Source organism: Vulpes lagopus, chromosome 2 (genome assembly GCF_018345385.1).
Source record: "Vulpes lagopus strain Blue_001 chromosome 2, ASM1834538v1, whole genome shotgun sequence".
In the NCBI taxonomy this organism is placed as follows: Eukaryota; Metazoa; Chordata; class Mammalia; order Carnivora; family Canidae; genus Vulpes; species Vulpes lagopus.
In genome coordinates, this window is record NC_054825.1 from 35885241 (window position 1) to 35910992 (window position 25752).

A 25752-nucleotide genomic window follows, 5' to 3' on the forward strand; every position below is an offset into this window, starting at 1 on the left:
TACCATTAGCATTTATTTATACCAGTATTTACTTATAACTGGATAAATAAATGACGGCAAAGCCTCACAATAGAATGCTAGGAAGCTCTTAAAAAAGCATGAGGGAGCTCTGGATGCACCAGTGTAAAAGTATCTCAAGGATATATTTTGAAGTAAAAAAGGCAATGAGCAAAACAGTGTATCCAGTATGCTGTTCTATATATGAGGAAGTTGGAGAGAAGAAATATATTCTTATTTGCTTGCATTTGTACAAAGAAAAGCTGGAAGTGTACACAAGATTCTAATAAAAGTGGTACCTATAGAAAATGTAAGAGGTGAGGAAGACGGGGCAAGGTTTGAAGTGAGACTTCTCAATATTGACTTTTATGATATTTTCATTTTTTAAGTATGAAATGTCAGATATTCAATTAAATAAATTAACATTAAAAATTAAAAAGAATAAGTCATGTTGGATGCATGAGGAGAATGTATTAGGAAGGAGAAGAATAGATATGAGAGGCCAAATTAAAAGCCACTGCAGTAATCTAGAACAGTTAATGATTCTAGAATGGTGGCTGTGGAGGCAGAGAAAAGTGGGCAGGTTTGAGAGTTATGGAGAAGATACACTAGGCAAGACTAGGTTAATACCTGGGGGAAATGATGAACAAGAAGGGGTCCAGGATGACTCCCAGTTTCCTGAATTGCACCCTTATGTGTTTTCACCAAGTTGGAAAAATAGGAAGGAGACTCAATTTGTGGAGATGACAATGTGTTTGGACACTTCCAGATGGTGCCAGACTCATATAAAGTGTTTAATAAAAGTCTGTTGGATGAAGTAATGAATAAGATGCTTTAGAAATATCAAAGTAGGGATAGCAAGGAGGCAGTTGGATTTGTGAGCCTAGATCTCCATGGGGTAGTCTGGGCTGGGGATTCAAATTGGTGGATCATCAGTCAATAGAGGGTTTTAAAGCCCTGGTAATGGAAGAGAACAGCTAGAGAATACAGAATTAGAAGGACAGTAGGGTTGGGATCCAGCATGGAGGAGTTCCAAAGCATAAAGGCCCCATAGTGGAGAACAAGGTGGCCAAGAAGAATAGGCAAGAATAGGCCAGAGGCACGGGAGAGCTTGGGGAGTATGTCAGTACTGAACTAAGGGAAGTTTCAAAAAGGAGGCAGTGACTACAGGCTGAGGGCTGCAGAGCCATCAAGTATGACAAGAATGGAGCGATGTCCACTGGATCTGGAGAGACAATCAGTGCCTCAGAGGTCTCTTGGATTGGAAGGTGTATCACAGTAGATTGAGGACCGCTTATATCAGATAAGGGCCCCACCATCTTCCCAGTCAGCCTGGCTTGAAAACTGATGAGTCTCTTCAGCTTCTCCTTTCTCTTTGTCCAGTTTTACCTCCCAAGTCCTTGCTAAATCATTTCTAAGTGCTATCTACTCTGTTTCAACAGTATCTTCTGCTTCTGTCTTCTTTTCTTTATTCATAGAGCCACTTCACCAGCTCCAGGACAGCTAGCCCTCATACCAATAAATTCCATCAGCAGCCATGCTGCACTGCCAAGTGCTCATGTGGGGGGCATAAAACCCTCTGTTCTTCCTCCCAAGATGCTTCATATGTCCTCTCACTCTCTCTCCCGTTGGATCCACTCAGGTTGCAGCCTCATTTGCCAGTTCTTTCTTTAAAATGGAATTCTGGGGTAGGAAGTCAGGCCTAGTTTTTGAGTGTCCGCCAGGTTATGGGTGGTGTGAAAACTTTAAGTACACATTCTCATTTCCCCATCACAGTGACTCCATCCTTCCCCCTTCTTCCATTGGAGGCAGCAGAAGCTCTGGACATCTGAGCATCCATTTCAGAGTACTCTAGCTAGTGAAAAGGACAGAGCCAGAATTCACACCAGATCTGCCCGGTGCAGGGTTTCCACGGTTTCCATTTTAGCCAGATGTTGAGTATTGTCTAGCCGCCAAATGAAGACAACGCTTCTCTGTGCAGCATAAGGTAAAGAATCGGGTGAAGGCCATGCCACAGAAGTTGAGAGTGGGGAGGCTTTCAAGAAATCCTGGGGAGCCTGCCATCACATTTTGAGGGACCACAGTGCACATCTGCACTGTGGCTTGTCCCCAACCCATCCTCCACTCTCTGTTCCTCTCCCCTGCTTTGTTTTTCTCCATTGCACTTACAATGATCTGACCTACTGTCTACTTTCACTTACTTTCACTCATCATTTATGATCTCTGTAAGCTTCATAGATTTTTAAAATTTTATTTATTCAAAGTTATATTATTTTCAGGTATACAACATAGTGATTGCACAGTGCTATGCTGTGTGCGCTACAGAAAGTGTATTTACCATGAGTCACTGTGCAACACTACTGCAATGTTATTGACTTTATTCCTCATGCTGTGCTCCTCATCCCCATGGTTTATTTATTTTGTAACTGAGAAGTTACCCAGTTTGCACCTCTTAATCCCTTTACGGATTTCACCTATCCCACCAACCTACCCCTCTGGCAGCCACCAGTTCTCTGTATTTATCATTCTGTTTCTGGTTTTGTTTGTTCATTTGTTTTGTTATTTTAGATTCAAGCTTCATGGGTTTTTGTCCCTTTTGTTCACCACTGTAGCCCCAGTCCTTAAACAGTACCCACCATACTGTAGGTACTCAGGATATATTCTTTGAACGAATAAATGAAATGGAGAAGGCAAAGAATGAAATTTGGATTTGCTTCAAACACTAGTGAGTGCTTGTGGCTTACTTTTAGGGGCTGTAGATGCCAAGACGAAGCAGTGCTTCATTCCCAAGCATGAGGTGGAGTGCTTGTCAGCAAATGCAATTTCTGAGATCATGTGTTAATGAGGAGAATGCGATAACTGTCTCAGTCATCAATTGTTGTGTAAGAAACCACCATGTAACTTTATTTGATTCATTATTGTTCCAAAATCTGTGGTCAGGAATTTGGGCAGAATTCACGTGGGTGGTTCACTGACACCAAATGGTATCATAAAGGATTATTTATTTGACTACACTCAGCTGGTGTCTGGGCCAAACTAGAAGATCCAAGAAAGCTTTATCCACATCAGTGACTCCTCAGAGCTCCTCTACAAGGTTCTCTCTTTTTTAACATGCTTAGCCTGGGCTTCTTGGCAGCATGGTGGGCTTCCAAGAGGGGATTTTCCAAGCTGTGAAGGCAGAAGCTACAGACCTCCTAAGGCCCTTGGTCTCAGAAGTCACACATCACTTATTCTACTCTCTGTGGGTAAAGCAAGGCACAAGGCTAGGCCAGAATGAAGGAAAGGGGAAAAGTTTACCTCTCAAAGACAGGGTGGCAAAGAATATATAGCCATATGTATAGTCCACCACAGCCCATTCGGAGACTAGACTGTTAGGATGCCAAGAACTGGCTTCCTCCCAAAATGTACACCATGATTCAAGAAGTTGATGAGAATTTAAGAGTGCAAAGATAATAAGAAGATAAAATCTTCTGAGAAATTGAGTATGGTTAATAAGCAGTCAATCCCAAACTTGCCAAGTTCATAGATCTGTAAAAAAAGGACTGAAGGGCAAGTGAATGAAATTACTGAATGAGACCTTTTTTTTTTTTTTTAAGTAGGCTCCATACTCAGCATGGAGCTCAACCGAGGGCCTGAACTCATGACATTTACATCAAGATCCAAGCTGAAATCAACAGTAGGATGCCTAACTGGCTGAGCCACCTAGGTGCGCCTTAAAAAAGGCCCTTAGTTATTTTAGAGAAATAATTTTTTTAAAAATTTTATTTATTTATGAGAGACACACAGAGAGAGAGAGAGACAGAGAGAGAGAGAGACAGGGAGGCAGAGGCAAGGCAGAGGGAGAAGCAGGCTTCCTGTGAGGAGCCCGATGTGGGACTCGATCCCAGATCCCGGGATCATGCCCTGAGCCAACGGCAGATGCTCAACTGTTGAGCCACCCAGGCATCCCTAGAGAAATAGTTTTTTGAAAATTATATGTGTTCATCATAAAAATGTCAAGCAATTATAAAAAACACAAATTAGAAAGCAACAAATTGTCAAAACCCTCCCTGTGCAGAGAAGAAAATGATAGTATTAACATTTGGTGAGGATCATTTTAGATGTCCCTTTATGCTTCTGTCCACTTAGAAGGACAGCTGGCTGTTTGGCTATTGGCTGTTTCAACAGACAGATCCAGAGAAAGTTGATAGATGAAAAATTATAAGAAGGAGATCACATTAAACATATTATTCTAACGAAATATTCAAAGTTTACTTGAATTTAAAAGAAAAATAAAATTAAAATGAAGGAAGTACAAACTTTAAGCAAGGGCTATTAATTTTAATGCTATTAGTTCCTAAAAGATTGCATGAAGATTATGGGGAAAACATGCAACCATCAAGAAGCTCGATTTACAGAAACTGTATGTTAAAATTTTACAGACAGTATCAGTTCTTTCCTACTACAAAAGTTGAAGTGATCAGTCTTCTAATGGTGTATCTTACACCATTTTCATTAGCTCCCGATTCTTGTGGCTTATGCTATTTTTACTTTGTAAAATTTATATTCTGTGGCTCTCTGCTCAGTGAAATTAGTTCAGTACTGGAAGTGTGTTTTCTCTTTCTTATGATTTTTTCATAGCATTTTATTTTCGCTAGCTTACTTTGTTTTAAGAATACAGTATATAATTCATATTACACATAAAATGTGTGCTAATCAACCGTTTATGTTATCAGGCTTCTGGTCAACAGTAGGCTCTGAGTAATTACATTTTTGGAGAGTCAAAAGTGAATATGGATTTTTTACTGCATGGAGGGTCAGTGCCCCTAACTCTTGCATTGTTCATGGGTTATATGCATTTGTTGAGGTCCTTTAGAATGAAAAGTATTTGTAAGAAAACTGCTTCTAATCTAAGGGTGTGCTGTCTTTTTAATTTTGTTTTCAACAATTTTATGCATGTTCTGTTGCTTCTTCCACTGTTATTACAGTAGTATGTTTGTGTAGTTGCTGCAGCATTCTTTTTAAATTTGGCTCATTCTTAACATGAGTTATTTAAATCTTAATGTTTGTTTTGACATTGTATAGTTGAACTCTCCTTGAAAATCTGCCTTATTTGATATCAGTTAGTTTTCTCCCTTTAGGCTACTACTTATTATATCTGCTTTTCTATAGCCTGAAAGTGTAGGGTTGGGGAAAAGGGGAGGGAGTAGACCACTACAGCTCAGTGAAAAGCCCTTAGTGAAGGACTGTTCTTTATTCTGAATTCTCATGAAATGTCCCGTATCAGAGCACATTCCACTAAGCTGAGGATTACCCACCTTCTGGACCTTGGTGTATCTCCCATTTCGGCCCAGTGTCTTAGAAGATCATAGATTTTGGTGCTCCTTCTTACCATGGCTAAAATGATATTTGAGGGGTTTTGTTCTTTTTTTAAAAAATATTTATTTATTTATTTATTTATTTATTTATTTATTTATTTATGATAGACATAGAGAGAGAGAGAGAGAGGCAGAGACACAGGAGGAGGGAGAAGCAGGCTCCATGCTGGGAGCCTGACGCGGGACGATCCCGGGACTCCAGGATCGCGTTCTGGGCCAAAGGCAGGCGCCAAACTACTGAGCCACCCAGGGATCCCCTGAGGGGTTTTGTTCTTGATGGTTTTCATGGATTTTCTTTAGGCTGGCTCCTCCTCACCTCAATTTACTTCAAATAATACTAGTCAGAAATTATTTACTCACCCTCTTTCTTCAGCTAATTCTGTAAGGCGGTGTTCTGTGGATAGTATGTGATTAGAAGTCACTTTGTACTATCATAAAACAGAATATATGTTTTCCTTGCCTGTGATCTTTTGAAGCTTTAACTAAAGTTTTATGTCATTTCTTTGTTTTATTGCTGTTGGTCAATTTTGGGTCACTCCTTGTCTTTCCATTTCTCTCTGTGAGGAATAAAATTCTTTGGTGGGAAAATTTAGACTTTATTGTAAGGTCAGAAACAACTGAAGTGATTAAATACCAAATATAATTCAGGGGTCACTAGTAATATCTTACATTATTTATTTTTATGACTTTGTATAATTAGTTAAAAATCCTTTGAGAATTTTTTGACAGATACAGAGTTTTACATATTAGGTAGTTAAAAATGGAGTGACAGGTAAGAGAAAACTTATGTGTGTGTGGTTTTTTTTTTTGTTTTTTTGTTTTTTTTTTTTTGTTTTTTTTTTTACCTTGAATGATGGAAAAATTCAGCAGAAAACAATCGTCTTATGGTAGAGTACAGACAAGTTAGTCCCCCTGGAAGATTTGTCTCAGTTTGAGTAGATAGCAAATAGGTCTCTTTTGAGCTCACTTGGTAGAAAATTTTCTGTATCCTTAGCATCTGTTATCACCGGGTATCAGTGGTAGGCAGAATTCTAAGATGGCCCCAAGGTTCTCTTTTCCTTGTGCGTATGCCCTGCATAATTCCCTCTCCTCCAGTGTCAGTGGGCCTGATCAAATCAGGTGAGCCCTTTTCAAAGAGGATTTAAAGATCACAGAGGTTGAGATGTGTAGCAGGTGTTTCCCTGCTGGCATTGAAGATGCAACCTTTATGGATTCTGCAGCGACAAGGAAATGAATTCTGCCAATAACAATGTATGCTTGCCAGAGTTCTCCTATGATACCTCAGCCCTGGCCAACACCTTGATTAGTCTGGGAGACCCTGAATAGAGAACCCGTGGAGCCATATCCAGACTTTTGACCTACAGAACTGTGAGAACATCTACAGATTTGGTGTTATTTTAAGCTACTAAATAGTGGTAATTAATTATGTAACAACAGTAAACTAATACAGTATATGAATTTTTTAAAAATACTTTTAGCTTTAAGTGATTTGCTTTATTTTAATTAAGCCTGATTTTCTCCCTAAAGGTAAGCCATCATTTCTTATCTTATACTTTAGTTTTTCAAAGAGGAAGCTTTTGTTACTCTTTCCAAATTTTTACTTTTTTTCTTTAACAGTGGGGGCAGAATGGGAAATCGAGATTTTCACTTGTCCTAACTATGACTATAGCCTGGAGATACTGATAAAAATGGTTTTAAAGGATATAGCCCCATTATAACAGTGGTTTTAGAGAATAGGCCCATGTGTAAGTTAATGGCAAATGTTAAGTTTGATGTGTTCTTAAAAATTTACTTTTAATTTTTAAAGTTAAACTTATTTATTTATATTCTAAACACTGCCAAATCATGACTGCACAGCTCACTTAATTTCTACAAAGGGAATGTATTTATGTAACACACCCAGATAAAGAAATAGAACATTTCTGGAACTCTAAATTTTCCTGAGACTCCCTTTTATGCAACATCCCCTCTCCCTTCAAGATAACCACTATTCTGATGTATATCACGATAGGTTAGTTTTGCCCGTTTTTGAACTGTGTTCTTTTTTTTTCCTTTTTGGGTGCTTTAGCTCAGTATTATGTTTGCAAGAATCACCTATGTTGGTGAATTGAGCAGTAGGTGGTTCACTCTTATTGTTTTATAGGATTTACTGCATAAATACACCATAATATATAAACCTATTCTTTTATTGTAGAACTGTACTTATTTTATTCTTGTGGAATGGGTTGGTTTCATTTGGGGCTATTACTGTTAGCGCTGCTATGAACATTCTTATATATATATATACTTTGATATTTTGATGAATGTTCATTGTATACTTAGAAGAATATAGGGGCACCTGAGTGGCATAGTTGGTTAAGGATCCGACTCTAGGTTTATGCTCAGGTCATCATCTCAGCCCTGAGTTGAGCTCCTCACCCAGCATGGTGTCTGCTTGGGATTCCCTCTCTCATATATATATATATATATATATATATATATATATATATGAGTGGAGATATATATATGTGTGTGTATATATATATATTCTCCATATATATGCATATATATTAAATATATTATTTCTCCATAATATATAGAAATATATCTTAAAATATGTATACACACATACACATACATATATATTCTGGTTCAATAAATGTTAAAAATAGTTTCCCAAAGTTACCGCATCAATTTATACTCCCACCAGCAGTGCATGAGAATGACAGTTGCGTTTTGTCTTCACCAGACACTTAGGATTGTAATTTTTACCATCATCATCATCATTTTTTAGAAATAGTCTCTATGCCCAACACAGGGCTTGAACTCACAATCTTAAGAACAAGACCTGAGCTGAGATCAAGAGTCAGATACTCAACTGACTGAGCCACCCAGACTCCCCCATCATCATCATTTTTATTTTTAAAAAATTGTATTTCAATTCAATTTAATTCAGTTTAATTAACATATACTATGGTATTAGTTTTAGAGGTAGAATTCAGTTATTCATCAGTTGCATACAACACCTAGTGCTCATTATATCACATGCCCTCCTTAAAGCTCATCACCTAGTTACCCCATCCCCCCACCCTCCTCCCCTCCAGCAACCCTCAGTTTATTTCCTATAGTTAAGGTCTTTTATGGTTTGTCTCCTCCTATGATTTCATCTTATTTTATTTTTCCCTCCCTTCCCCTATGATCCTCTGTTTTGTTTCTTAAATTCCACACATGTGTAAGATCATATAATTGTCTTTCTCTTACTAACTTATTTCACTCAGCATAATACCCGTTAGTTCCATCTACGTTGTTGCAAAAGACAAGATTTATTCTTTCTGGTGGCTGAGTAACATTCCAGTGTGTGTGTGTGTGTGTGTATGTGTGTGTGTGTGTGTGTGTATCTCATCTTTATCCATTCATCTGTCAGTGGACATCTGGGCTCTTTACATAGTTTGGTATTGTGGACATTGCTGCTGTAAACACTGGGGTACAGGGGCCCCTTCAGATCACTATGTATCCTTTGGATAAATACTTAGTGGTATAATTGCTGGGTCATAGGGTAACTCTATCTTTAACTTTTTGAGTAATCTCCGTACTGTTTTTTGGAGTGGCTGCACCAATTTGAATCATCATCATTTTTAATTGTAACCATTCTGATGCGTGTTGGTGGCATCTCAGTGTGCTTTTTAAAAAATTATTATTCAAGAGAGACACACAGAGAGTGGCAGAGATATAGGCAGAGGGAGAAGCAGGCTCCCCACAGGGAGCCTGATGCACAACTGAATTCCAGGACCCCAGGACCACAACCTGAGCCAAAGGCAGATGCTCAACCACTGAGCCACCCAGGTGCCCCTCTGTGTGCTTTTAATTTGCATTTCCCCTGATGACTCATGATATTTAACACCTTTCTGTATGTTTATTGAAGGCTAGTAATTTTTAAACTTTGGGTCATGGTCCATTATTGGGTCATGAAATTAATTTAACACATTATGACCAACATTTTAAAAATCTGAAGTAGAATAGAAGAGAGTGAATTGCAATTTATAATGGTAGGTTGGTATTGTGAAACTTTTGTTTCAGTTTCATAATACATAAATATATGCATGTCTATGTCTATGTCTATACCTGCATACACACATACCTATGCCTTAATTTCTTATTTATATACTTAAATATATGTGTACTGAATGACTGGAAAATATATCATTATAAGAAGTATTTGTTCTTATTTCTTATTTATTGTTAAAAAGGTTTACAAAACCCTGTTGTATTCTGTACATTTAAAAAAAATCTACAATTTAATTAAGACATAAAACCAGGCCTATTTCTTGCATTTCACACAGTGGGAGACAAAACTGATAACTGGCATAACGCAGATATGATCCATGATGCTTTTGCTGGGCCAAACTGGAACCACCATTAAGATGAAATATTTAAGTAAAAGTAAAATCTTTAATACAAGAGGAGAGTCTTTGTAATTGAACAAGGGAAGGCTGCTCTGACAGCAGTACACGAGATAAGGAACAGAACAGTTCTAAATACAAAGCCTTGGGCCTCCAGATCCTCTTGAGAGAGAATCTGTGGATGGCAACCTGTGAATCTGTAGGTTTCAAAAGCTTCTCTGTGATTCTGACAACTTTGGGAACCACTGTTACAGGTTGGAGATTCCAGTGGATTTCACCTGTGAGGGAGGAGTTCTCATGGAAGTGGTGTGCAAAGTGTATAGACCTTTTTAAAGTTTAACACTTGCCAAAGAGTAGTTCTATCCTATTTCTTTTACCCCCTAAATTGTTATTCTGTAGCAGTAAAATTCAGGAGAAGTCATTTCATTGAAGAACCATTACCTGTGATTTCTATCTATATAGTAGAATGGAAGACAGGCAGCAGAATTCACTTGCTTTTTAATCTTTCTTTGTGTAGATTATAACTTCCCAACCCTCTTTTTCTACAAACCCCTTTCTTTAATAGAACCCCTGTTGTGAGTTGCATATGTTTCACAATTATATAATACTTTGGTGCCTTTGTCTCTGAGATTTACTTATTTTAACATTTGTATGCATTTTAAAGTTAAATTCTGAAGGCTTTATAAGTACCTTGCTTTCTAATTAACACTGAACATAAATGTTCATAAAATGTAGTGTGACAAATATTAGCCATGTGTGTTAGGGAATATTTAGAATCAATCTAGATTGCCTTCCCCACCCCCTCTCTTAAAGGTAAGACTTATACTAGACAAGATTTGGGAGAATGAATGTATAATTTGGACAAACACTTCCCTGAATACCAATATTACTTTATATATTAATTATGGGACTTTAAATGCCAGTGAATTCTGTTTCCTTTGTGTGGATTTATGAATGTAATAAAACACTTTTGGAAAGCTTATCAGATAAAACAATCTAAGATTTAATTATCAGCTTTTTAAAGATTTTATGAATCAGATTGTCTGTATTGCCAAAATCACTTAGGTGGTTTAGAAATCACAGAATCCTCCTTAATCTTTTATTTTATTCTCAGAATTAAAATGATGTTCTTTTCTTTTCTTTTTTATATACTGCTAACAAAAGTTAGGCATAGAAAAATCCAAAGAAAAAATTTAAAATGACTCAAATCTCTTCAACTTAGATAAAAGTGCCATTCATATTTGGTAGATATTCTAGACATCTCAGTATACACACACACACATACACACACACACTCATATAAACACCTAGTTTTACATAAAAAGATTAATGCAATATATGGCACTCTGTATTTTAGGGCTAGACATAATTTTCTATCCACTTTCTTGTGTTTACATGTCAGTAAATAGATAAGTATGTTATAATATTTAATGGTTACATTATATATCTACATCTGTATCCATATTTCTATCTGTATCTTTATATATACATGCAACAGCCCTACTTTATCTAACCTCTTATTGATAGATGTTTACACTACAGCTTCCCGTTTCTATTAGGTATTTAGTTAACATCCTTCCGCATTAATAATTTTGCATTTGTACAGTTATATTCTTGAATTCCTAGAAGTCTGATTGCTGGGCCAAAAGGTAAATGTTGATGTATATTCCTTACCAAACTACCCTAAAGAACTGTCATCATAGTTGCAACTTCCACTAACAAAGTGAGAGATGCTTATTTTTTCATACTTTCTCAATATTGGCTTTTGTCTTTCTTAAAAATTAACAAATGACCAAAAATTCTGTCGTCATTTAAAAATTTGCATCTTTCTGATTATGAATGAAATTGTACATTATTTCCAAGTGCTTATTGGATATTCTTATTTCTCCTTTGTTTAATTGCTTCAGTATTTTTATTGGGATGGCTGTCTTTTTCTCATTGACCTGGAAGAGATCTGTGGACTCAGAGTTTGTCTTTTGACTTTTAACTCCACACACGATCATTTTCAATTTAAACTAAATGTCATTTATTTGTTTTTGTTTTGTGTATAAAATTTTTTGTCAAAAATGTAATCACTATGTCATTTTATAGTTTTAAGCTTTTGTATCATAGTTAACAAGCATTGTTCTTCCAGGATTGCAGAAATACTCCCCCATATTTCTTCATAGTAGCCTTACTTTTTTACATGATAATCTTTGATCCATCTGGGATTTATTTTTGAATAAGGAGAAATGTAAGCCAGTTTTATTTTTACTTACCCCAATTGCTAGCCAGTTGTCAGACTTCAAGAATACATACCCAATTTACTACTGATTTTAAAATGACTCCTTTTCTTTTATTATTCCCTTAGATATTTGAATCTATTTGTGGGCTCTATTCTACTCAACTGACCTGTCTGAGTACTTATTACTGTTTTTGTTTCTGTGGCTTCTTACTTTTTTTTTTTTTTTAAATAGAATATGTATCCCTTCAATTTTCTTCCTTTTCAGATTTTCTGTTTTTAAATATTTACTTGATAAACTTAAAAATTATTTGGTCAAATGAAGAAAAGCCCTGCTGGAATCTTCAAGTAGAGTTGTATATTATTTTTAGATTAATTGAGGGGAAATTGGCACTTTTATAACACTGGGTTTTGTTTTTTAAAAATGTTTCTCTATGGATTCAAGCACTCTCTTTGTTATTTCAGTAGCATATTATGTATTCTTGTAGGCCCTGGCATTTAAAACATTTATCTAGATATTTTAATTCCTTCATTGTTGCTGTGAATAGAGTTATTTCTTTTTATTGTATTTCTAATTGTTAATTGATTTTTAAAAAAACTATTGACTTTTGTTTATTTATTTTATTTCCAGACACTTTAATGAGCACTCATTTATTTTTTAAAATCATCTTTTGGTTGATTTTAGCCATCAGTTCTCACCAGGTGGTGCCCAAGAGACTAAAAAAGTAATTGTAACTACCTTACTGTAGGACATGACATGATCACTAGAGAATGGAATCTGAAACAGGATTTTGTGGAATATAATTTGTGTACCCAGGAAGGACCAAATATGGGCCAACTCCCATAACAGAAATGCAATATAAGTCAGACTTAGTATATTAGAATGAATGAGCATGCTGCGTTTATGAGATTATTTAATATTGTGAGATGTGCTTTGGTACTCAATCTCTCAGAATTAATCTTTTTGAATTCCATATTATTTATGTGAGCATTAGAAAGGCTGGATGTAATTAGGCATGAAGATAGAATTCCCTGTTTGAGTAAGGAGTATGTGAGGCGTGAAAGGAAAACTGAATCGAATTCCTCAAGAATAGTTTACGAGATTCTGAATTCCAGTCTTACTAATCTTTTGTATAACCCCACAAATAAAATATAACTTTTCTTGTTGAGTGATCCTACTTCCTCCTTCCAGCAAACACCAATTGCCCTAACTAGGCATATCCAACCCTCCCCCTGTAAGTAGTTGTAAGATGGTCTCACAATGCCATCTGGTGGCTACCTGGGGAACTGTAGGGACTTGTCTATACCTGTTGGACCTCCTGCCTGAGTTGGTATCCTGGAAGCTAGATCCAAGCTTGTGCCTGTGGCTATGGGCAAAGAGAGAAGATAATCAAAATCCAAGTCCTGGCAAAGCCTTGCTGGGGGAGTTAAGAAACAAGGAAGAAGCCAAAAGGCTACATCCACCCACAGGATTCTATGGAGAGCAAATGTGAGATCTGTAAAGAGAGTTCTGGAAAGCAGTTCCAGCAGAAAATACGTGAACCAAAGCAAAACAAATAAATATATTTTAAAATTTTATTGTTATTATTTTTTAATGGAATATCTCAGAGCAGAGATCAGCTTAACTGTATGCTACCAGTCAGTTCCAACACTTTGCATCAGGAATTTCCTCATTTACCTTTTTTTTTTTTTTTTAAATTTTCTTAACAATTTTTCTGCAACTTAAAACTCAGATAATTTCAGATAATTCCCAAATGGCATTGCCCTTCCTTGCTCCCTTCTTACTTCCTTTGCTCTTTTCCCTTCCTTTGCAGCTCTAATTCTTGTGTTCTCAGGAGAACCTCCCTCTTTCTCATCCTTCATTCTGTTTGGGAACCAAACCTTAATCCTAGTTATACCTTATAAAGCTAGGGATAGTGCTGATGGGTCACCTGTATGGAGGAAAGGGACCTAAAGGTTGTAAAATGAACCCATGCCACTAACACCTGAATCCTTGGAGAGAATCAGGAGTCCTTTCAGCATTACCATGACCCGCAGTCTTCCCATTCAACCCAACATGATTTCCTCAAGTGTCTGCATTCAAGATTTTTATCTGTTTTATTCACTGCCATATCCCCAACTTTTAAAACAGCATCTAGCTTACAAGAAGAGCATGATTAATATTGGTTGAAGGAATGAATAAATATTCTTGATGAATGAGAAAATGTGGCTGATCCTTTTTACTAATATTTCACATTTACCTTGTTGTAAGTGCTGTGCTGATGCTAATTCTCATGGTGAAAATATGATTTTTTTGACTTTTGTAGGATAATTTAAGCAAAACATGTGAGGCTATTTCTAGCACAAAATAATTGTTTTTAAAACTCCAACCCATCAACTGATAGACTTCCAGAAATAACCTCTTGGTAATTTGGGGGCTCTCTACCTTTTCTTTTCCTGCGTTAAGAGTCCTTTTAGGGGCAGCCCAGGTGGCTCAGCGGTTTAGCGCTGCTTTTAGTCAGGGCCTGATTCTGGAGACCTGGATGGAGTCCCACATCAGGCTCCTTGCGTGGAGCCTGCTTCTCCCTCTGCCTGTGTCTCTGCCTCTCTCTCTCTCTTTCTCTCTCTCTCTCTCTCTCTCTGTCTCTCATGAATAAATAAATAAAATCTTTAAAAAGTATATCTTTTATATCATACATGAAAAAAAAACAACAAAATGACCAGCTTTTTCTGGTTTTGGCTTCTTATGAGCTCTTTGCATTCTCCCTAAAATAGAAGCTAAGACCATTCAGTACAGAGAAGAAAACAAATTTGAAAAGCTGAAAATCGTTAAACATTTAGCAAAAACATCTTGCTGTGTATGTTTTCTGTTTGCTGAGTCTCTTTTGCATTGGAAATCCTTGATGACAGAAATGGAGAAATATTTATTCTCTATGTAGATCGAAGCGCAGAAAAAAACATTGGCTTTACCTCCTATTTTTCAGAATTTTGCCCTTTTTTTGTGATCCTTCTCAGGAGGGGAGAGACAAGGTAGGCTGTTCTTATTTTATAGATTGTTCTTCTGACATTACTCTTGTGTGAGAATTTTCTGGGTGTAAAAGAAAAAATGATTACTTGCTACTTTCCATTTCCAAACCCTAGGATTTCCTTAATAGCTCACAAATCTCTATGATCTTAAAGAAGTGCTTTTGCTACGGTGCAAAGGGGAAGTTAAAATGAATTAAAAGCCTGTCTGAGTTAAGACAATCCGGGAGATCAGTGGGTGTATAATATCAGAGCGTGGTAGACCTTAGTTAATTTGTGAGGATGTGTCACAACATCCCACGTCAGGCTTGACATTTTGTTCCCAGCTGATTTCAGTGGCAGTGGTCTTGGGGGGAGGGCGGATGTTTAATCTTTGGTTCTCTGTGTGAAATAGGAGAGGCTACAAGGTAGGAGAAGACCAGGGCCTAGCATTATGGACAGAGGGCCCCCAGGCTGAATGCTGGCAGCACCTCCAGATGATTGTATGACCTGGAAGGAAGGAGGTAATATCTCAGAGCCTTTGTTTGCCTCTCAGTAAAATGGGAATTAGGATGCCCCCCTAGAAGGGCTATCCTGAGGAATGGAGCTGTGGGGGAGAAAGCCTGGCGCCTGGCTAGTGGTGCTTCTGGTTGCTCAGGTGTGATCATGGAGTCACACGTTGGCTTTCCGTTTCTCCCCAGGTACCTTGGGATCACGAGGCCACTCACGTATCCCGTGAGGCAGAACGGGAAGTGCATGGCCAAGATGATTCTCTCCGTCTGGCTTCTTTCGGCCTCCATCACATTACCACCGCTCTTCGGATGGGCTCAGAACGTAAACGATGACAAGGTGTGCTTGATCAGCCAGGACTTTGGCTACACGATCTACTCCACGGCGGTGGCATTCTATATCCCCATGTCTGTCATGCTGTTCATGTACTACCAGATTTACAAGGCTGCCAGGAAGAGTGCTGCCAAGCACAAGTTCCCCGGCTTCCCTCGGCCCGAGGAGCCAGACAGCATCATCTCCCTGAACGGCATGGTGAAGCTCCAGAAGGAGGTGGAGGAGTGTGCCAACCTTTCAAGACTCCTCAAGCACGAAAGGAAAAACATCTCCATCTTTAAGAGGGAGCAGAAAGCAGCCACCACCTTGGGCATCATTGTTGGGGCCTTCACGGTGTGCTGGCTGCCGTTCTTCCTCCTCTCCACAGCCAGGCCCTTCATCTGCGGCACTGCCTGCAGCTGCATCCCACTCTGGGTCGAGAGGACATTTCTGTGGCTGGGCTATGCAAACTCTCTCATTAACCCTTTTATATATGCCTTCTTCAACCGGGACCTGAGGACCACCTACCGCAGCCTGCTTCAGTGCCAGTACCGGAATATCAACCGCAAGCTGTCGGCGGCAGGCATGCACGAGGCCCTGAAGCTCGCCGAGAGGCCCGAGAGACCCGAGTTTGTGCTGTAAGGTCACTTATCACTATTTTCCTTTTATCCCCCCACCCCTGGTCTGGAAGTATATCACAGGGGGCTTCCTGAATCAGTAGCCAGCTTCTTTCCTACCAGCAGATTAGATTGGGATTGAGGATACTATAGACTCCAGTCCTCCAGCCAACAGAGTTCCCAAAGCTACAGTCAGGTACTTACAGGGACAGGAAGTCAGGACTGATTTGTCAATGAATTACAGTCAGTGTGATGGGCAGGGAAGGTGATGTTTCCCATCCTTTTCCCATAACCAATGTTGGAGTCATGTCCTGTATCTCCCTTTCTTGTAACATTGTTATTGTTGTTTTGCTCTTACTCTTACATCCAGTAAAGCTTTTTTGATGCCCTCCTCCTTCACTGATAAAGTCCTTTGAGAAAGGGAGCAAACTCACATGAGCTTAAAGGAAGCAGCCTGGAACAAAGGAGAGTAGAGAGCATGGGGACATGCCAGGATGAGGCAGTCTTGAAAGCTACAGAGCTTTTAGGAAGCGCTGCCCACCTTTGGAGGAGGAGAGAACCCTGTAGAGGGTGAGTCTGTCTGGGAGGCCTCTGACTTTCCCAGAAGCAATTGCAGTAGGTGTTAGAATCTCAAGAAGGATCAAAGAGGGCCAGTGGTGATAAAGAATGGGTATTTCACATGCAACCCACTCACTGAGTTTGGCATGGTAATGAAGGAAGAAGACGACAGAGTAATTAGGGTTGTCTGCACATCACACCCTGATTTTACTTTAAATCTGAGGCAGAGGCAACATCTTCCTGTTTGAAAGCTGTTTGAGGGCAAAGAAATTGGGATGAGAAGATGGAAGGTGCTGGTAAGAGATCAGTGTTGAGCATGAGAGGAGGAGGCACTGCTCTTCACTGGACCCAGAGGGAGGGAGCAGCCGGAGAACCATGGGCTGCCAGGCATCTTGTCCAGACCCTTCCTTTGACAAAAGAGGTAATAGATTGGAGGCCTAATGTGGCCCTTAGTGAGCTAAGACACTCCTAGGTCTAGATCCTACCTCATCTGAATCTTACTTCTAGAAATTCTTCCTTAATTAGATTCCTTTATGTGTAACAACCATGGCAAAGGACACATTCCTGCTCTTGCTATCCCAGAAGAATAGCCCTGCTCCAGGACACTAAAGTGCCCTCAAGCATCACAGCATACAACAGAGGCTCCCAACCTAGGATACTCCCCAAATGACAAATAACTGAAAACCTCCAGGACTCAGCCTATTCCCTAACTTCACTAGCACAGTATCCATGGATATTTGCCTCTGGGTCTTTAGCTAGTATGGAGCATTAGGTATGATGGGGGTCAGCAAACTTTTACTCTGAAGAGCCAGATAGTGTGTTAGGCTTTGCTAGCGATAAGTCTCTTGAAACTACTCACCTCTGCCTTTGCAGTGAGAAAGCAGTCATAGACACAAGTAATGAGCATGGTCATGTACCAATAAAACTTTATTTACAAAAAGTGAACTTTTTGTTCACAGTGGCTGTTGAAACAGCCAGTTGAATTTGGCCCATAGGTGATAGTTTGCTGTTCCCTGGTCTAAGAAAATGACTATCCTCTCATTACATCTCGTTCTATTTGATTTATAATGATTGTATTTATAATTATAGAATACGAAAATCATTTGGAATGATTGCCTAAATCTCCATTAACTTCCGGAAATTTCTAGTAAGAGATTTGGAGTAGCTGCTGTTTTAAAAAATCAATACCAGGCAGCTTTCTAGTCAGTTACAGTGTGGGAAGACTCCTTTTGAACTTTGTGCCTATAACTGTTCCATGCACTGAGAAGGATGCAGAAAATATGTGATGTTTTTCTGGTCCTGCATATATTTCTGTTGGACAGTCCGAGCATAAACACACAGGTATGCACAGTCACCCTTTTTGTAATAAGAGCAAAGGAGAGGTGGAAACAGGAAAAACTGTAGGATTCAACGGAGAGGAAAATAACTCAGAGCTTACCCTAACCCTGATCAGGGAAGACTTTGGAGAATATGGGCATTCATGTAAAGGCATCGGTATGGGGCCTTCTGCAAAGGACAGTCAGAGTGGCACTGAGGTTTGATATGGGGCAAGATTTGGAGATCCAGTGGAAAGGTAGAATGAGATAAAATTGTGAAGGCTCTCCTATTCTAACCCCAGCAATTTGGGATTTGGGTATAGATGAGTAGTTTTCAGCCAGAGTTGGTTTTGCCCCCAGAGGACATTTGACAATGTCTAGAGATATTTTTGGTTATCACAGTTAGGGGAGAGGAGGACCTACTGCCGTCTCATAGGATGCTGTTCAACATCCTGTAATATAGGCGCAGTCACTCACAATAAAGAATTACCCCACATTCTGTAATACTGAAGTTGCAAAAACCGTGGTGTGGACAGAGGGAAGTCATTGCCTGAATCTCTGTACATAGGAGAACAGGAATCATTAAAGTGATGGAGACTGATCCAGGGGCACCAGGTGATATGAATCAGAAGGTAGAGGCTGGAAGTTAAGTTTCTTCAGTGGCTGGTTTTCCCCAGAAACATGTGAGGCCTTTCATGTGCAAGGCATGATGCCAGGCATGTCAGGGGGTAGAAAGATAAAGAGGTGACAGTCCTTGTCTCTGGAAGCTCACAGTCCAGTGGGCTGGGTATGTGGTGATAGTAGTTAGTAAGACAAGTAATCAGAATATCCCATACTTGCATTCAAGCACACACCAGCTGAAGAACCCAAACAATTCATAACCTTACTGGAGTTTCTGGAAGAATGGCTGGTGTCCAATCCAGAGCTCATGGCAAGCCTTCTCAGGATCCTTTATCTCCCCGCCCCGACCTGTCTCTCCAGCACCCACATGTCTTGGCCAGCCTACAGACTCAGGGTTCCTCCCTCTCTGGCTGCTTGGGTTTTAAACTTGTTCATTTATGCCCCTAACTGCCTTCTTGTCTCTATTTTTACCTCCTACATAATGACTTTCTTCCTTTTCTGTGTAAACAATCTACTAGACGGTATTGCTACATCCAAATATCTACCCATTTCTTCCCATTTTCTTGATCAGCACAGTGAGAGACTCAGGAGTCCAACCGGCACTTGGGTAGGCACTTGCTTTGCTGCTAATCTTAATTCACTTTGTCACCTTTTCACAAGTATCCGAATCTGGCAATACAAAACCAGGTGTGAGAATGTGATATAAACAGGGATTCTTTTGTTTTTCTTTTTAATTTGATCACCTTATTTATGGAGGTGCTTTCGAATGCCGTAAATTGTTTTTAAGTGTCACATTATGATGATTTTCGTTCTTTGACACTGTTATTGTGAACAGTATAGAAAGGCAGTTATTAAAATACTTTCATATGAAAGAATTTCATGAAATTGTTTTGAAGTAGCTCTTCTTTTGCCTCTCCTTTCTCCTCAGTGATCATATTACCTTTCTCTTCAAAAAGCCTCTTATAATCCCTGTTGATTGCACTGGTGAGTTGTAGTAGAGTAACCTTGGGTTCCTTTTATGAATTCTGTCAATCTGCTGCTCCAGGCTTTGTGCTGAAGCTTTTGAGTTTCAGGGTGAATCTACCTTTTCTTTATGGAAACCAGTGATTAAAAAAAAATTCAAATGGAACTGGGAGGAAGCCCCAAGTTGGGCTTCTTGCTCATCGGGGAGTCTGCTTTTCTCCCTCTCTTTCTCACTCTGTCTCTCTCCCTGTGCCCCTCCCCACTCACTACTCGTTCTTTATCTCTCTCTTTTTCAAATAAATAAATAGATAAATAAAATCTTTAAAAATAAAAATCAAGCAGTGCAGATGGGTGTATAAGAAAAATAAGCCTGGGCGAAAACTATCCCTGGGGGAAGTCAGAAAGGAGGGGATATTGGGAGTGGGCCTTGAATAAAGAGCAGGAATTTAAGAAGAAGGGATGGCAGGGATGGAAGTGGAGTTGGGCCTACTCAAAGCAGATGGGACAGTATGGACAGAGGGGCAGAGATGTGGGTGGAGGGGTAGATAAGGCAGATAAGGAACCTGGAGTGGGTCTTCAGCAGTCCCTGGAAGCCAAGTGAGTCCTCCTTCAACATGGAGGACCAGGTGGGCAGTGTGGGTCAGGGGAGAGACGAAGTCTTTTGAACAGGAGTGAGACCAGGACAGGGGTTCACAATAGGAGAAGGGAGATGAATTCAGAGACCATTATAAAAATGGGATCCTTTGTCATAAAGGCCCACAAGAGGAGCGTGGCACTGAGACCAGGAAAGAGGCCAAGGATGTCTATATGTTCAGTAGTGGTTGACTTGCAGGTGGGTTGTGAGGGCAGGGGAGTCAGACGGTGCTGCCACTTGAGACCTGGAGGGATTCAGTCCATTTCATAAACCAGTGTGAAGAGAGCTGTGCTCAGCTGTAGAGAAGTATAGTCTCTCCTCTGAGTATAGTGTCTCCTCTGAGACAGGTAGAGGCCTCAGGCTAGGAAGAGGGGGAGCATCGTCTGGGACACACCTATTTCCATTGCCCACTCCCACAAACCCAGGAGCCTAGAGCTGTGGTCTTAGCTGCAGCATGGTGCTTCTCTTCAAGCACAGTTCTGGGAGGTGACGGACAAAGCAAGAGGTGATATCTTATGGAGACACTGATCCTGTCACCAGGAAAACCCATCTGTCCAGTCTTGAGAGCCAAGTGAGAGTAGTACTGTTGTTGGGATGGAGAGACTAAGCCTAGGGTTGCAGTGCCAGGTCCTGAAACCTCAGTAGACTGAAGTCTCAAGCTCGCAGATAGTGTTTGGTAAGATGAGTCCTATGAAGGCATAGAATTAGGGGACTGTGGATCTGGATGGAATGTGGCTCTACACCAAAGAAAAAGAGACTTTCCCTCAACTGTTGGCCAAGACTTCTCCATGACTCACGCACTTCTGTGAATCTGGGAGGAAGTAAGTGAGGGAGATGGAGTTTCCCGGTCTTTGCACACATGTCTTTCTATGATGCATGCTCCTAGGCCTGAAGGGAAGAACACTTCTCATAAGTGGTCATCGTTATTCTTTTCATGTGGGGCAAGTGCAGTAGTATTTTGCAAAGATTTTTGAGAGTGGAGCCATTTTTGGCTGCAGCCATATTATAAAAGTGGATTTCTAAATGGGTTATCTGGGGCCAATTTACAAATGTATTAAGGCCCTGGGAACTTATAGACGTTATGAAATTTATGAAAAGAGCCACAGCATTCTTTCCTTCCCTTTAGAGAAGCTCCTATAACCCCTTAGAAGCCACAAATAATTCAAATTACTGAATGCTGTAAGCATTAAATCCACTCACCCCAAAATGAAAACTCATATTTACGGTTTTGCTAAATCATTGTCTGGTCTTCTCTCTCTCTCTCTCTCTTTACAGACAAAACTCTGACTACTGTAGAAAAAAAAGTCATGATTCATGATCAAAAGTGGAATAATGGAGATGAAATGAACAAGGCAAGACAGAGATGGAAACATAACCATTTGCTGAGCCCACAGAATGGAGCGTGGCTTGTCCTTTCCTGGGGTAGCTGAAACGTAACAACCAGGGTGATCTGTTGTACAAAGCATATGATGAGGGAGATGGTAACCTCTTGTCCTTCTCTGTGGATCAGTGCTATGGTGTGCCAAGGAAAACAGTTCTCAGTTTAAGACAGCCAGATCAGCTCATCAGTAAGCACACAGACAGAGCTGAGTCCCAGAAAGGAAATGGTTTCTGGTGCTTTGTGTACATCCAAGCCCCTACAAATTGAAGAAAGTTCCAATGCAAACTTCCCATGCTTCCAAGTCTAGGCATTGTGGTGAATATTCAGGAATCATTCATGAGACAGAATGTATTTTGTGGTAGGACAGAAGGGTGTTTTTCCAAGCAAACTGTGATAAGCCTAGTGTTGAATATGTTGCATGTCCGTGTTAGAAAACAGAATCCCATCATCAGCTAATACAAATGATGTCCCAGAGCAGTGTCTGGTTAAAGCTTCTGTCAACTAGTTTCGCTTTTTTGCAGGGTCCCTATGACTTCCACACCAATGTACTTTTCTTTGTTTAACTCATTTATTGTTATGGTATAACTCAGGAACAGATCTCAGGATGGAGAGAATAAGAAAACCTGAATAAAGCTTTTCCTCACACTTCTTCTGAAGGGTCCTGAGGGATGAAGGGGATGCCCTCATGGAAATGAGGCTTTGTGCCTGAATACAGAAGGAGTGCTACCTAACTGCACTGTCTACCAGCATGGTTGTTGGCATACAACTTTTGGCTGTTATGTCCACACAAATGCAGTGGGCTCATGGGCTAGTTGATAACTGTGGGAGGAAGTGTGGGAATAATGGGGTTTCCCTGGAAGGTTGTGATGCTTTTGGAGACAGAGCATCAATGTGTTAATTCTTGGGCAGTGTTGTATTAGAGTGAATTGTGTAAATTGGAGGTAGCCTGGGCTGCTACTGGGAAACACTCAGAACACTATTCTCTCCCTACAGGAGAATTTGTTTTTTGTGTTCTCTGTAACCTAAATCAGATGTGTGCCTGGCCCATTCTGTTCTTCTTCCTCCTCCCCCCCATCCCCAATGCGATAGACATTAGGGCAGGTAAGGACACAGAAGAGGCCCCTTTGTGGATAGTATGTTTTTAAAAATTACACTATGTAATACGTAATGAGACAGGAAATTGGTGGATCAGATGAGTACCTCCAAGGGGAGAAAGCAAACGCAAATCTTCATTAGATAAAAGAGAACTGACAGAGAAAATTATTTTTCTACAAGGAATGTAGCTGTTCTCTCACAGGATAATGTGGAATTCCAATGTGGATTATGGATTTCTTCCTCTTTCACTGACATTGCATCTCACCAGACGCAAGGAAGGGTCTGGAAGGGGAGGTGGGCACAGTCTTTTCAGATAAAGTGTGTACAAATTCCTGAACCATGAATTTGCAAAAGTGACTGTATATACTTATATTCATAATTTAAATGATTAATTCTGGTCAGATAAATGTTGTTAAATTTGAAAATGTTTTATTACATTACATCAAATAAAGTTTATTTGTAGCTGTAATAAAGCAACCTAAGTAATGATTTTTAATTGAAGGTCTGCTGTCATAGCTGTCATAAATATTGCTATATGTAAATAGCAGAAGGCCAAGCCTTGAATGTTTTGCTAAAATCCTAATGGGTAGTTAATACAGTCTCTAATGAACTGCATTTCACTGTGAAGATTTATTCAGTTTATAACTTTTTTTAAAGAATGACTGTTCATTCCTTGATTTAATTAATGGGCACTTATTGGCCTTCTGCTACATTCAGCACTGTGGACATCAATGGAACAAAGATGAGTAAAACAAGTTTTAGGAAGTGTGCCATCAAATTGAAGGCAGACATTTCTCAGATAGTCACTGTATCAGAGAGTGAGGGCTATGGCAGTTTGTAGGGAATCACAAATGCCCGTAGTGTAAGACAAAGTATTATGGTTAATTGGATTGGTCCAGCTTTTCAAATGGGTTTGCTTAATTTTTTTTATTATGACCTTCGTTGTTGAAATCGGCTCTTTCTCACGCCTAACCTGCATGCCTGGGTATTGAACTCTGCCTTATTCCGGCTACAGGGGCAGGACAGTGTAGGCTGTGTTCTATGTGCAAAGCAGCCAAATGAAAGGAGAAAGTAGAAATTGAGAGAGAATGAGAAAAATATCGAACAACTTATACTACTTCACACATGACATAATTTGTGCAAAGGTACAGCTTTTGTTTTAACCCAGAATTGGGAAAATCATGGAAAGAAATGCTTTACACATATTTTATGACTGTTCAGCAAGAATGGCTGTTATGACTAATCTCTTTTTTCACTCAGAGATATCAGCTGTCATCCTGCAAGGCTGGGTATTGGGAAATGGTGCTTAGGAAAGAGTACTTGTAAGCTGTCACTTAATGACTGTTGCTTTAGTGTCTGGTTTTATTATGTAAATGTTAAGCAGGGGTACTCATAGAGTTTTTAGGTTTTCTGGAAAGGGTTTCATAATTCTTAAAGCCTTTACGAGCGTGTCATGTGCTTGAGGTGCTTGTATATGTTTTCAATGATCATGTTTTCATGCAGGTTTATTAGATTCATTGATTATAGGCATATCAACAATATGAATAGAATGCACAGTTTTTCAGATAGTTTATGCTAATATATAATGATTGCTTGAATTGCCATGAATTGGAGGAGGTAGCATTTTCCTTGCAGCATTTTGACTGTTGAAGGAGTCCTTAAGTTAATGGATAGAGATATTTACAGATCCTGCATTTTGTTAACTGGCTATGCTTCCCACCTCAGGGCCTTCACACATGCTTTCCCCCTCTTTCTGGAATATTCAACCTATTTTCAATTATTAATGTATATCTGCATCATTGTTTAGTAATTCTTCAGGGGCAGGAGCTGTGTCTGTTTTCCTCATCAATATGCCCAGCACTTTGCACTGTGCTTGCAACATATATAGGAGGCATGTAAAAAAATATTTCTTAATGGGAAGGAAAGAAGGAAAAAAGGAGGGAGAGAAGGAAAGAGGGAGAGAGAAAGAGAAGAACCAGAGTATTCTAGGGATCCTTTTTAATATTCAGATGGGACTATCGAGGAAACCTGGTATGATCAAGTGACATGTTCAGTGAGTGGGACAGAAGGGAATTATGTTCTCCTGTGTGCAATGTAGGGCAGGCTGTGTACTACATGGTGCTGCTGCTTTTGCATGAGCTTCTATATCAAGAGAGCAACCTTTTCTTAGTTTTCTGTCTTAGTAGAGTAGAACCATGTGTGTGTTATGGCCCATATGTTGAAACTTGTTTACAGCTAGCCAGCTGGTCCCTAACCAGCCCACAAAGAAGCCATTCTGAAACTTTCAGGGGGTCAGCACGTTTAGGAAGCGCTGGGAGAAACACATGTATTGTGATGTCATTTCTTACTTCATCCAAGCAGTGTAGATGACAAAAGGGAAATCCGGTCTGACATTTGGTGTAAAGCAGGCAGACCTTGAGAACCAACTTGGGATCCAATTCACAGAGACAAAAATTTATTTAATTGGATCTCTCTTTAAACTTGCTTTGTCTACATTTTCTCTGGAGAAGAAAAGTAATTTCTTAATTAAAAAAAAAAAAAACAACTGCTTTTTAAGCTCCTGCTGGTGAAATAAAAAATTCTTTAAAAAAACATTGCATATGCAATCCAGGCAATGGGGATGTGATGTGATCATCAATAAAAAATGTAAAAGCAAAATATTACTATGCTAATCTGAAGCAGAAAGTGCGGGAGGTTGACAGCCATCGGAAATAGTTGCAGATAACAATTATGTTGGGCATTTGGCATTAAAATACCAATGCTGAGTTGAGGGAATTAAGACATATTGTAACTATTGCTCTCTAAAAGC

General features: G+C 39.5%; 1 protein-coding gene across 2 annotated transcripts in view; it reads left to right on the forward strand.

Moving 5' to 3' along the window:
* HTR7 (5-hydroxytryptamine receptor 7) overlaps window positions 1-23385 on the forward strand; it is an 80280-nt gene extending 56895 nt beyond the window's left edge. Inside the window, exons 2-3 of one of the 2 annotated variants that reach the window (XM_041745202.1) lie at window positions 15638-16401; window positions 21743-23385. In XM_041745202.1, coding sequence (XP_041601136.1) covers window positions 15638-16400 — 763 coding nt within the window. In that variant the 3' untranslated portion in view covers window position 16401; window positions 21743-23385. The remainder of the gene's footprint in view (window positions 1-15637; window positions 16402-21742) is intronic. The other variant, XM_041745201.1, reaches the window with a different exon arrangement.
* Window positions 23386-25752: the final 2367 nt, after the last annotated feature.